Source organism: Patella vulgata, chromosome 4, assembly GCF_932274485.2.
Source record: "Patella vulgata chromosome 4, xgPatVulg1.2, whole genome shotgun sequence".
Lineage (NCBI taxonomy): Eukaryota > Metazoa > Mollusca > Gastropoda > Patellidae > Patella > Patella vulgata.
The window spans coordinates 21096479-21109828 of NC_065882.2; the positions used below are offsets into that span (position 1 = coordinate 21096479).

Here is a 13350-nt window from a genome sequence, read left to right on the forward strand (position 1 = left end):
GGTGGCCTTTTTTCATAGTTTTTGTGGTAATCATATAACTTTGAAAATGAACATTGAGATTAGACCCTGCGTTATGAAATATTATCAATTTAAATTATGAAATAAAGTATGCTTGTTTATAAATATTAGCCACAGGGTTGCATATAATTGACAGGGATGTAGGGCCTAATATAATTTATTAAAATATATATAATACACACTAACACATGGTATTGACAATAATGAGGTGATGATAATGTGAAAAGCTATATATACGAGTATTCGTGTAATCGGTGATATATTCATTGTGAATAAAAATTTAGTAGACTGACATTCATTTGTTTCCAAATTAGTTTTATTGTCTTCAATTGCCATTTGTAAAAATTTGTCAACCATTGCCCCCTTCAATATATTAAGATGTGACATGTACAATGTTATGAACTTAGTCAAAAATACAAGCAAAAACATTGACTTTTCAAGAGAAAACCCTTTTTTTTCGTTGGGATATTCAATTGTGCAATGGATTTTATTCAACCGGAGGTGATTTCAAACACAAAGGCAAGTTTTTAATAACAACCATTCATTAGTTTGTTCACAATCGACGACAGTAGGTCTAAAATTATATCGGTAATATCTCGGTTCAGAGTGGCGCAATTTGACTGAAATTTTCAGCATATTCTATTTACGTTATCTATTATAGTGAAAACCGTCTGCTCTTTATCTAATCTCCCGTAATGTCCCTTTTATTGTATCTTAAAATTTCTTTGTAACATGACTCATACAAAATTTAAATTACAAATTAATGTATTGAGCTGTTCTACATTATCTGCTGAATCACCCTGACTGAATCACGTTTTCGGGAGAGAAAGGCGGGTTAAAGGTCGCGACCTGAACAATGACTTCATTCTGTCAACCAGTAAAATAATCCATTGGAACGGGGGGGGGGGGCAATATCCCGGTCATGAAATTACTTCCTCACATATTTTCTTTGTCTGAGAGTTTCATCTTAAATTATTGAGCCGTTCCAAACTGATCGGTAAACGGGGTTACGTATCCTAGATACTGTGAATAGTAGTGCAACAGACAACTGATTTAAACCATGGAAATCGTTCATATGTGGGTACTCTTTTTAAAAAAAAAAAAAAACATTAGCCACTCGAAAATCCAAGATGGCGACCATTTTCAAGATGATCGTCTTTAGGAAACGAAAAATCATTGCGATAAAGTCATACCAGTGTGTCATTTTGTATTGAGCATTATCATATATTTTAAGTTTCATCTGAATCGGACAAAATTGAGGGCCCTAGAGGGCCCACAAACTTTGTTCATCTGAATCGGACCGAAAATGGTGGCCCGTTTTATTTATTCTATCAAATTGGCATACAACAAATTCGTCGATTTAATACTTATATCGTATCCACCCTTCAACATTCTATCCTTTTTAGCTGTTCAGTCATGATGATGTTGGCTATTTCCCCACTTTTAAATCAGAATGGGAAGTATTCTGCGAGATCACGATAGAAATAGTTCCACTACTGGGGCCTTCCGTCTTGCTCCAGCCACAGTAGTAGATTGTTCTAGGGACTTCCTTTGAGCACGTTAGTCTTGGCGTCCTGCAGATCATGAGAAATGTGAAACGCATTACCACAAAGAAAAACTGTTAGCTATTTTAGTGGCCCATTCTTCAATATTTGTGACTAATTACTTAAAGCTATTTTACTTTATAACGGGTGAGATAATTTTCTTTTTAAATTGTATTTACAACAGAAAGTCACATGTGGATCACATGATCTGTAAATACAGTGTATTAGCTTGATCTTCGTTATCAAAACATCAGTATTAGTTATGTGTGTTATGACTTCTGAAACACAACGGACGTGCTTATACCATTTGTAGAGAGGTTAGTAAATATAGATAATATTGTTTGCGTAATAGTATACATATTCTATTCTATCGTTTTGATAGGGGTATATCCAGTAGCTGAGGAGAGAGAGAGAGAAATGGGGTTTAACGTCCACTCGACACAAACTAGGTCATTTCGGGACTAACATATGGTTTTTAATTTTATTTCAATAATTCGCTTGCGCGTAGGGGTCTTTAGCAGTGGGAGGAAACCGGAGGACCCGGAGAAAACCCACGAGGTTGGACAGGCGACCCTACTCCTTGTCACGTACAACCGGGGATTCGAAACCACACCAGTAGCTGAGGAGCTGCGAATAGGGGCGGAGACCAAAATCTATGATAAGCCATCCACAATTAGTGGTTGGCTTATCATTATCTCGTCGGGATGCAGTTGGTAAATTACTGTCTGAACCATCGTAAATTTTAAACGGATTTCTTCGATTATGAACAAACTACTGAACTTTGGTTATTGCAAAATTACCCGTGTGTTTGAAATCAACTCCCGTTAATTAAAATCCATTGCACAATTTAATATCCCAACGAATAAAAAAGTTCTTTCTTGAAAAAATTGAATTCCCACAAACTTTTGACATGGAGAAATACCAAAATGGAAGCCGATTACGTCACTCTTCGGGAGAGATCATTTCGTATAAAGAGGTTACGAAATGTCACGGTTTGCGGTACTTTTACGACAATTCAAGTTTTGTTTAATCCCGGCTCGGTATTGAGTTTGGGCGTTCACACGCATAACTGTCCGTATTCCTTTATTTTGTTACTATCTTTAACATTCTAGTAAAATTTATAGCTTTAACCTTTTGAAATAGTTTGTTTTAATCATATTTTTGATTCGAGTCGGGTGAATAAATTTTCTTTTGAACACAAATACGACACAAAAACAACGACATTTCGTTTTACGGGTATTAAATTTTACCCATGAAATTCTTTAATCTGATATATAATATGATAGATCTAACGTACGTGTACAGGGTATTTAAAATTATGGGGCTATATGCATGTTCCTGAAGCAACGACTATGAGGTTTACAACATCAACTTTAACTTCAACTTTTTATTTGCATATTACGTTCATTAAGAACATTATACAAAACATACGCATACATCAATATACATGTATACAAAAATATATTTTACAATCTGATAAGATGTACGTAGTTAAAGCGAGATTAAGCCTTCTATGGAAGGTGGGGGCTATGGTGTGATTTAAGTATTATTTACTATAAATTAAAAAGAAATAATTGATAAAGAAAATATTTTCATGATGAACAATAAATATTGCACCATATCACAATACGGTCAAAACTGTCTTCAGTTGATATTTTTCGTTGCCCAAACTCAAACGATCGAAATGAGGACGCTTTGTTTTGATTGCAACACGTGGTTGTCAAAATCGCTGTCATGCCCCGCAACAGATTCAATGGTTTCGTCCAACACGGGAGGAAAGCCATGTTGTCTTAACTCAGTCAAAAATACAAGTAAATACGTCAATTTTTTCAAGAGAGAACTTTTGTATTCGTTGGGATATTAAATTGTGCAATGGATTTTATTTAACGGGTAAGTTTACAATAACCAAAGATAGGTAGTTTGATCATAATCGAAGAAATCCGTTTTAAATTTACGATGGTTCAGACAGTAGTAGTTGATTTCCTTTGAGTACCCCATGATGTGTATGTAAATCGTTTAATGTTATACAAACAGGAGCTACAAAACAACTTCCAGACCATTGTTTCATTTTGACACAATTTAGGGTGAAAACCACAAGTAATGTTGTCGAAAAATGAGTAGACATACGTTGGGTAACATCGTCCAAAATATTGAGACGTATCGCGACACACAGTTACACTTGGATCAGTTGTACGAGATGGAGGAGAAAGTACCAAAATATAAACAGCCTGGGTGATAAGCGATCAAAAAGGCATGTCCATTCCTAACCCTGTTGGAACGAGGAATTGTCATATTTATCGAATACGATGCGCGACAAATAAATTCTATACTGCAATTGTTTTCAAACAGATGATAAGTGATAAGTCCTGGCTCAGTTTAGATGCTGTTTTTACTCCTTCATGATTTATAGGTGAAAAGGTTGAAGATCGAATCTGTCAAAATTTGACACATTTAATTTGCGGACATTTAATGTGCGCAAAGAACTCTCCAGAAGATGAAAAACATTTTATTTTAAACTGTTCCTTTCAGTACTGCAGTACTGGTTTAATGAAGCGATTTCAGATTTACAATTCACACAAATGCAAAATAATGACAAATTAATATACCTTATAAACAATCTACAGCGTCAATTTGCTAAATTTGTGACTCACGCTGAGTAATTTGTGTATGTTAATTAATGATTAATGTAGTGACATATAGGTCCACTAGGCCGGATGTTAGTAATTTTATATTGATTTTCACATGTCTTGTTTGTATAACATGTCAATGAAATAAACAACTTAAACATACATTATGCAAGAGCTAAATCTGCCTATTGCAGGTCTTTTTTTAGGCCTGAAATGTTATCTAAATTAGACATCAATAATTAACTTATCCAGACCGTAATCAACTATCGATGTCTTCGCTAACCTGTGCTATTTGCTGATTAGGGTCCGATCTGCTGCTCAACGCTCATTCATGATTAAATAAATAAAAAAATGGATAATCGAGACTGTGTTTTTTTTTTATCGTACCGACTTTAGTAATGATGATCGGGGCTAGGCCCCAAATTCAATCGCTAAATTCTCGGTTCAGAGTGGATCAATTTGATTGAAATTTTCAGCAAATTCCCTTTACATTATCTAATTTTTAACTATTATAGTTAGAACTGCCAGCTCTTATTTAATCGTCCATAATGTATCTTTAACTACTTACTACTATATTCAAGCTGACATAAAGTTCATTTCATATTATGATTGTTATAACCTCGTGGGTCGTCTCCGGGTCCTCCGACTACTAAAGACACCTACGCGCAACGAATTATTGAAATAGAATTGAACCATATGCTAGTCCAGAAATGACCTGGTTTGTGTCGAGTGGAGTATGTTCATAGATGAAGAACTTATCGCCCAACAGAAACACTGAACTGCACATGCGACACGCAATAGCGCCATACACGTGGGAGGGGTTCATTGTCAAATTTGACACATTAAGAAAAGGTTGATGAAAACTGCCGCGTGCTGGTTTATCTATCACGTTTAATTAAATCACAACATGAACATGGCTACCTAAAACGTTAACGAGGCATTATGGGCTGGTGAAAAAGAACGCTTACTGACTGATTTGTGAGCACAGCCGTTCCGTTACGAAGTCCAGAATACTCAAAAGTAATACTACACCCATCATCGTATACACAAGTTTTCTACGAAGGAATTAAATCATGGCCTGATAATTTCTTTGAAAAGAATATTGATTTGCAAGACTTAAACATGGCGGGCAATTTAATTCAAACTATTACAAATAAAATGTTGCCTAAAATGTTAAGAGAAAGGCTGAAAATAATAGCATTGGGCAACAACCCATTCGTTTGTAATTGTGAATTAGTTTGGTTAATTCAGTGGATTCATCGAGAACCAGACAAGTTTTTATATGCCCACATTTTCATGTGGACGTATATTGTTGTCGCCCCTGTCCGTCCGTCCACAATTTGTTTGTGGACACTCTACAGGTCACAATTCTTATCCGATTTTGACGAAATATAGGTTTATCTCCAAAAGATCTCGGCTGCTTTCGATATTGGCATGTATCGGATCGAAACTTCATGGATTATGGCCCCTGTTTGTACGAAAAAATCACGTTTTTAGCTTGTGGACCCTATAGAGGTCACAATTTTTATCCGATTTTGTTGAAACTTGAAATGTAAGTTTATAACCCAAAGATCTCGGTTCCTTTCGATATTCGCGCATATCGGACTGTAACGTCCTGAATTATGGCCCATGATTATACGAAAAATCGCGTTTTTAGCTTGTGGACCCTATAGAGGTTCGTTCTCAAATTAAGAGGCCACTCCCGTTAAATTATGTCTGAGATTTCAGTAAAGAATTTTTGTTCGGCGCAAGATTCAGCGACGGTCAAATTCACCGCTTTCAATGCATCCAAGCGTAATATTTAATTTATGTCAGCATAAAAAGCACAGAGATTTTATTAAGAGGCCACTTCCGTTAAGCGGCCAGTTGTGAAAATTCCCTTGGGTGGCTGCTTAATGCAGATTCTACTGTAATTGTGAATTAGTTTGGTTAATTCAGTGGATTCATCGAGAACCAGACAAGTTTTTATATGCCCACATTTTCATGTGGACGTATATTGTTGTCGCCCCTGTCCGTCCACAATTTGTTTGTGGACACTCTACAGGTCATAATTCTTATCCGATTTTGACGAAATATAGGTTTATCTCCAAAAGATCTCGGCTGCTTTCGATATTGGCATGTATCGGATCGAAACTTCATGGATTATGGCCCCCGTTTGTACGAAAAAATCACGTTTTTAGCTTGTGGACACTATAGAGGTCACAATTTTTATCCGATTTTGTTGAAACTTGAAATGTAAGTTTATAACCCAAAGATCTCGGTTCCTTTTGATATTCGCGCATATCGGACCGTAACTTCCTGAATTACGGCCCCTGATTATACGAAAAATCGCGTTTTTAGCTTGTGGACCCTATAGAGGTCATAATTTTTATCCGATTTAAAAAACCGTATTATTATATCACCGTTACAACCTAAGGACGACTGAGTTCGAATTTCGTGAAAATCGGCCCAAAATTGACAGACAAAATGGCCGCCGTTCGTTCTCAAATAGCGTAAGAATATCGTATATCAAGGTTGTGGACACTATAGAGGTCACAATTTTTATCGGATTTTGTTGAAACTTGAAATGTAAGTTTATAACCCACAGATCTTGGTTCCTTTCGATATTCGCACATATCGGACCATAACTTCCTGAATTATGGCCCCTGATTGTACGAAAAATCGCGCTTTTAGCTTGTGGACCCTATAGAGATCATAATTTTTATCCGATTTTTAAAAAAACCGTATTATTATATCACCGTTACACCCTGAGGACGACTGAGTTCGAATTTCGTGAAAATGGCCCAAAATTGACAGACAAAATGGCCGCAGTTCGTTCTCAAATAGCGTAAGAATATGGTATATCAAGGTTGTGGGGCTATAGAGGTCACAATTTTTATCCGATTTTGTTGAAACGTGAAATGTAAGTAGTAGGTATTAGCACACTTTCCGAGGTGTATCGGTGAATATCAGGACAGTTTTGGTCGAGGGGCCCAGCCGAGGCGGCTCCCGACCAAAACTGTCCTGATATTCACCGATACACCGAGGAAAGGTGCTAATAAGTTACTTACATCACATTTCTATCGAGTATTGTGAAGCAAAATGTGAAAAATAGTATTTATTATCGAGTCGTTTCAACCGAAAAGTGACAATTACTTTCTGCTCTTTCATTTATCCCTTTCTGAGCCTCACGTTACATTTCATGGTAGAATGATTTCGCAGCGGAGAGACGACCTGAGTAGTATTTACACGCGCGTCTTGCTATGATACTCTGAGCGTAAAACAATCACGTGTTTGTTTAGACCACATCGTCAAAACAACTTGTCTATGGCGTAGAGGACTGCGATATTATTAAATGTAGTGTAAAGGAAATGCGAAACGTGGGTCATTCCTGGTGAAAGTATGCATCGGCGGATGGTTCTTTCGTTGAAATTTATTTGTAATAAAGTTTATGACTTTCTAGGCGTTTTTTTTTTCATCCTGCTTATTTTCAATGCCTGTGAAGTGTCCAGCAAGAGAACAGCGCCTTCTATCGTCACAATTAATTAAAATAATTATTCAATATTCTAATTTATATATTTTGCATATTAATATAAATCAAACCAAATTATGAAATAGATGCCAATTGATATGTATAATAATTGATTTTTGTAATATGTTGTTATGTTAATTTAATGTCATTGTATATGTTTTTGAACTGCCATGTAGTTCCCCCCGGTTTGTTTTGTTACTATGATTTTGACTAGTTGTTTCATGTTCATAATTCTTGTGCATTGTATAGAGCCATCGTTATCAATTGCGATCTGGGTCGGACTTAACGTCCGCTACTTATTGCTTGATAGGTATCTAATACAGTATAAAAGCATCCGTGTATCAGAAATGAACACGGATACTTTAAAGCAAGTATTGAAAATAAACAGGACAGTTTTATCAAAGGTTGCCAGTGGCAACGAGTAGAAGTGGGATGTAAGTTTATAACCCAAAGATCTCGGATCCTTTCGATATTCACGCATATCGGACCGTAACTTCCTGAATTATGGCCCCTGATTGTACGAAAAATCGAGTTTTTAGCTTGTGGACCCTATAGAGGTCATAATTTTTATCCGATTTAAAAAACCGTATTATTATATCACCGTTACACCCAAAGGACGGCTGAGTTCGAATTTCGTGAAAATCAGCCCAAAATTGACAAGACAAAATGGCTGCCGTTCGTTCTCAAATAGTGTAAAAATATGGGATATCAAAGTTGTGGACCCTATAGAGGTCACAATTTTTATCGGATTTTGTTGAATCTTGAAAGGTAAGTTTATAACCCAAAGATCTCGGTTCCGTTCGATATTCGCACATATCGGACCGTAACTTCCTGAATTATGGCCCCTGATTGTACAAAAAATCGCGTTTTTAGCTTGTGGACCCTATAGAGGTCATAATTTTTATCCGATTTAAAAAAACGTATTATTATATCACCGTTACTCCCTAAGGGTAGCTGAGTTCGAATTTTGTGAAAATCGCCCCAAAATTGACAGACAAAATGGCTGCCGTTCGTTCTCAAATAGCGTAAAAATATGGTATATCAAGGTTATGGACCCTATAGAGGTCACAATTTTTATCCGATTTTGTTGAAACTTGAAATGTAAGTTTATAACCCAATGATCTCGGTTCCTGTCGATATTCGCGCATATCGGATAGTAACTTCCTGAATTATGGCCCCTGATTGTACGAAAAATCACGTTTTTAGCTTGTGGACCCTATAGAGGTCATAATTTTTATCCGATTTAAAAATAACGTATTATTATATCACCGTTACACCCTAAGGACGACTGAGTTCGAATTTCATGAAAATCGGCCCAAAATTGATAGTCAAAATGGCTGCCGTTCGTTCTCAAATAGCGTAAAAATATGGTATATCAAGGTTGTGGACCCTATAGAGGTCACAATTTTTATCCGATTTTGTTGAAACTTGAAATTTAAGTTTCTAACACAAAGTTTTCTTTTTATAATATTATTATAGTAACGAAATTTCTATTGATAAAATGAAATGAAATGGGGTTTAACGTCCTACTGTTTTGCTCCGAACTGGGCTAATGAAGACGGGCATACGCCATACAGTGTGCTATGAGGGAAATTTTGCCCGGACAGCGGCACTACGACCTACTCTTATATCGAATTCCAACTGTCAAGGGATCTTTTACGTGCACGTCAATGTGTACACCGGACCTCGGTTCTTCGTCCCATCCGAACGACTAGACAGCTTTCCTTGTCAGCCCCTCCGTCCTGCATCACTGACAGGGAGAACCACGCCGGAAAATCTGGATGAACTTTCTCGGCCAATGCAGGGATCGAACACCCGACCTCCAGACTAGCGAGCCAGCGTCTTACCCACGTGATCTCCTTCTATTGATAAGCTTTCATAAGTTTTGTCATGCAATTACATTGTATTACAATACTGATATAAAATATATTTGTAGCTGAAAAGCTGTATTATTGACTAGAATGCTCAATACCCAGTAGTCAGCTTATAAACATGATACAGGACAACGTTTAAAATTTATGCGAAGAAGAACCCCATCGAAATGCTTTTCGACCACAAGTCCTGCACGTTCCAAATCAGATGAGGACACATGTTGATGGAACTTTTTAGGGTTAAGTAATAGCCCCAGAGTAAGCGATTCGAGTGCTTGTGTCAACCGTCTCTAAAATAAGTATTTTTATTTTCCAGGCGCTGTTTTATGATGGTTGACTTACGTAAGAAATTGGTCATCGTTATCCTTGTTTTCTGTTTACCATCTGTGAATGCTCAAGATGCCTGTTCAACAGGATTGTGTCGATGTTCACAGCGCACGGCAACATGTAAGAATGCAAATCTAACCTACATTCCAAAATTCCCATTGAGAATCACAGCAATACACTTCAACAATAATTATTTACCTCATATCGACTCAACAACGTTTTTAAATATCAGCAACAGGATACGAATCATTACATTACACAATAATGGCATTCAAAGTATCGACGAAAATGTGTTTCAAAATCTATCAAATTTTAATGTTCACTTATTGGACTTGTCTAACAACAGAATCAAATTGTTTAATATTTCGACCTTTCTACCTATTAAATACTTAAGTGTGTTACGTCTAGGGAATAACAAAATCTCGACCATCGTAGCGGGCGTTATTAAAAGTCTAACATCCATCTCTATTAATAACAACAATTTGGATAACTTGCCAAACTTTTGTGATCACCAATCCTCTTTTCCAATTTTAAGGAAAATAACTCTCCAGGGCAACCATATTGAAAACTTTTTTCCAGAAAACTTAAACTGTATGGATAAGTTGGAACACCTGAATTTGAATGAAAACGCCATCGTCTCTCTGAAAACGGATTATTTTCATTCTTTCAGGTCTCTGACCTGGCTATCTATCCAAAACCAAGGGAGTCCAGATCCGTTAATTATACAAGAACGTGCTTTCAACAACAGCAAAATCCTTACCCTGATGCTGTCAATAAACAAGTTATCTACTGATCACTTGAACGAACATGCCTTCGATGGATGTGATAATTTACGAAAATTAGACTTGTCTAAAAATGATTTTGTTCAAAATGAGGAAAAATTAAATGTCGCGCTTGCCCCTCTGAAATCTCTTAAAAAATTATATCTAAATAGATGTAGATTACAAAGTATACCCATTGTTGTAGCTAAATTTCTTCAACGTCTAAATTATTTGTATATTGGTTTAAATAGAATTAAATCATGGCCTGATAATTTCTTTGAAAATAATACTGATTTGCAAGACTTAAACGTGGCGGACAATTCAATTCAGACTATTACAAATAAAATGTTGCCTAAAATGTTAAGAGAAAGACTGAAAATAATAGCATTGGGCAACAACCCATTCGTGTGTAATTGTGAATTAGTTTGGTTAATTCAGTGGATTCATCGAGAACCAGACAAGTTTTTTGAATATCCTAAGGGATACAGTTGTCTCAAAATAACTGAAAAAATATGTCTGAACAACACAGGACTTTTTATTTCAGTGACAACTGTTACGTGTTTCTTTATCTTTGTTATTTTCACCATGTCCGTTATCTACAAATATATCTGGCATATTAAATATCATATTTATATGTTGAGATACAGACCTGGGCAGTTATTGGATATTGCAGAGAAACATTATGTTTATGACGTGTTTGTTGCGTACTGTGTAGAAGATAGTGACTGGGTTAGAGATAATCTTGTACCTATCATGGAAGAGGGTGAAAATATTAAACTGTGTATCCACGAAAGAGATTTTCAAGGTGGAAGACTTATCATGGATAATATTGTACAGCATATGGAGAGCAGTCGTAAAGTTCTTGTTGTTTTGTCCAATGATTTTGCTAGAAGTAAATGGTGTCAGTTTGAAATGAGTTTAGCAGAGAGACTAGTTATAGATATGAGTATAGAGTCAATAGTAGTCGTATTACTAGAAAATATAGCAACAGTTAATATGAGTAAGTCATTGAACGCCCTATTAAAAACAACTACTTATATCTCATGGGATGATGAAGGCGAGGAAGATGTATTTTGGCATAAAATAAAAACATCACTAAAACGCCCATATGAATTATGATCAAACCAGAGTACACACAGCTCCTACTCGGTAAGACTTGCTGCATGAAAGTAGGACGTTAAACCTTATTTCATTTCTACTCGGGAGGTGGGTGGTCTGTGTATAGTCCATTTGGATCCTGTATTTTAACATTTTAAGAGAAGAAACGTCTGATTTAAGCGCTTGTTTTTGTATTTTTAATTTTTGGTATTTTTTTTTTATCTAGGAAATATTACAACCTTCAATTTAAAAATGTTTCCTTATATAGAGAGCTGTGTTTTACTGTGTTGGTATTATATTACAACCTTCAATTTAAAAATGTTTCCTTATATAGAGAGCTGTGTTTTACTGTGTTGGTATTATATTACTAGAAATAATATGTATCATCCTCAGAGGCGTTTATAAATATATATATATATTTCGATATGCGTATATTATACTATAATATATAATCTGTTGATCTAATTTCCAAGTATTTATTGTTAATGTTTTATCTTATATTTTTTTTTATTATTTTTTTATGCATCTTATAAAATGCGCCGGGGTATACTTAACCTGTTACCAGTGGACGCTTACAGTTATATCTTCTGATGGGTCTCGTAGTTCCATATCCAACCGATTTAACCCGATTACGAACAGTTCAGAAGGATGGTGGTGGTGAGGTGACCATTCCTTTTTAACATAGTGCTTGGCGCAAACAATGATGTTCCAAGAGTCTCAGTAGTGATGTGTCGTCTCTTGCTGACGTATTGCGAGGTTTGCCAGAACGTTGACGATCCTTTACGACATCAGTCTTTTCATGTTTTTGCAATAATCGATTATTGTCGGAGGAGTGGTGACCCAACGGTCGCGCATCTGTCTCACTGACACCCGAGCATTCCGCTGTAGTGAGTTGTCCCGGTCCCGTTGGGAAATACAGACAGTGGACACAGCGATTTTGAAACTTTCCTCAATCCAATGGCTGATAACCCAAACATGCTTTCTATGGCACAACGGATCTTTTACGTGCTGCACTTGCAGCTTCCACTTGAATATATTTATTTACGTGGGTGCATACGTTAACTTATAAACTTCTCATGGGTGCATAAACGTTCGGGTGTTTTTCTCGGTGTATATTTAGTGATTTGTTCTGTTATGGCCCAAACAGTTTTTTATTTATCACACACAATCTGTAGTAGGCCTGCTTTTGTCGAAATAAAGTTTACATTTGTTTCTTTTGCTTGTGTGTTTTAGACAAAAAAAGTAATACCAATTCTATTCTGTCATAGTTTTCGTTCAGAACTGTTTATTACCCACGAAGCTTTTTTATCATTAAAGTTATTAAAATAGTACATATTTTATATTTGTTTTTTTTTATACAAACGGTGTGCATTTCATGTACAAAGTACACATATATTCATATGAATCACCAAACCGATACCGAAACAAAGCGGAAATATATAAAACTGTACCACACAGACAAGTGAAATCTTAGTCACGTTAGAAAATAAAATGAGGTTAAAGTTGCTTTTTGTTAGGTCTAGTTAAAGGAGCATTATGTAACATTAGATAAAGGACTGACAGATCTCGCTATAATAGATAAAAGATAGATAA

General features: G+C 36.0%; 1 protein-coding gene across 1 annotated transcript; it reads left to right on the forward strand.

The window, feature by feature from the left end:
- The first annotated feature begins 1743 nt into the window (after positions 1-1743).
- On the forward strand, positions 1744-13088 carry LOC126818247 (toll-like receptor 13). Its single transcript, XM_050545556.1, has 2 exons — positions 1744-1879; positions 9888-13088. The coding sequence occupies exon 2, from the start codon at positions 9898-9900 to the stop codon at positions 11776-11778; it is 1881 nt and encodes a 626-aa protein (XP_050401513.1). The 5' UTR covers positions 1744-1879; positions 9888-9897; the 3' UTR covers positions 11779-13088.
- Positions 13089-13350: the final 262 nt, after the last annotated feature.

Coding starts and splice junctions, on each gene's coding strand:
- LOC126818247 (XM_050545556.1), top strand. CDS start 9,898: ATGATGGTTGACTTACGTAAGAAATTGGTCATCGTTATCCTTGTTTTC.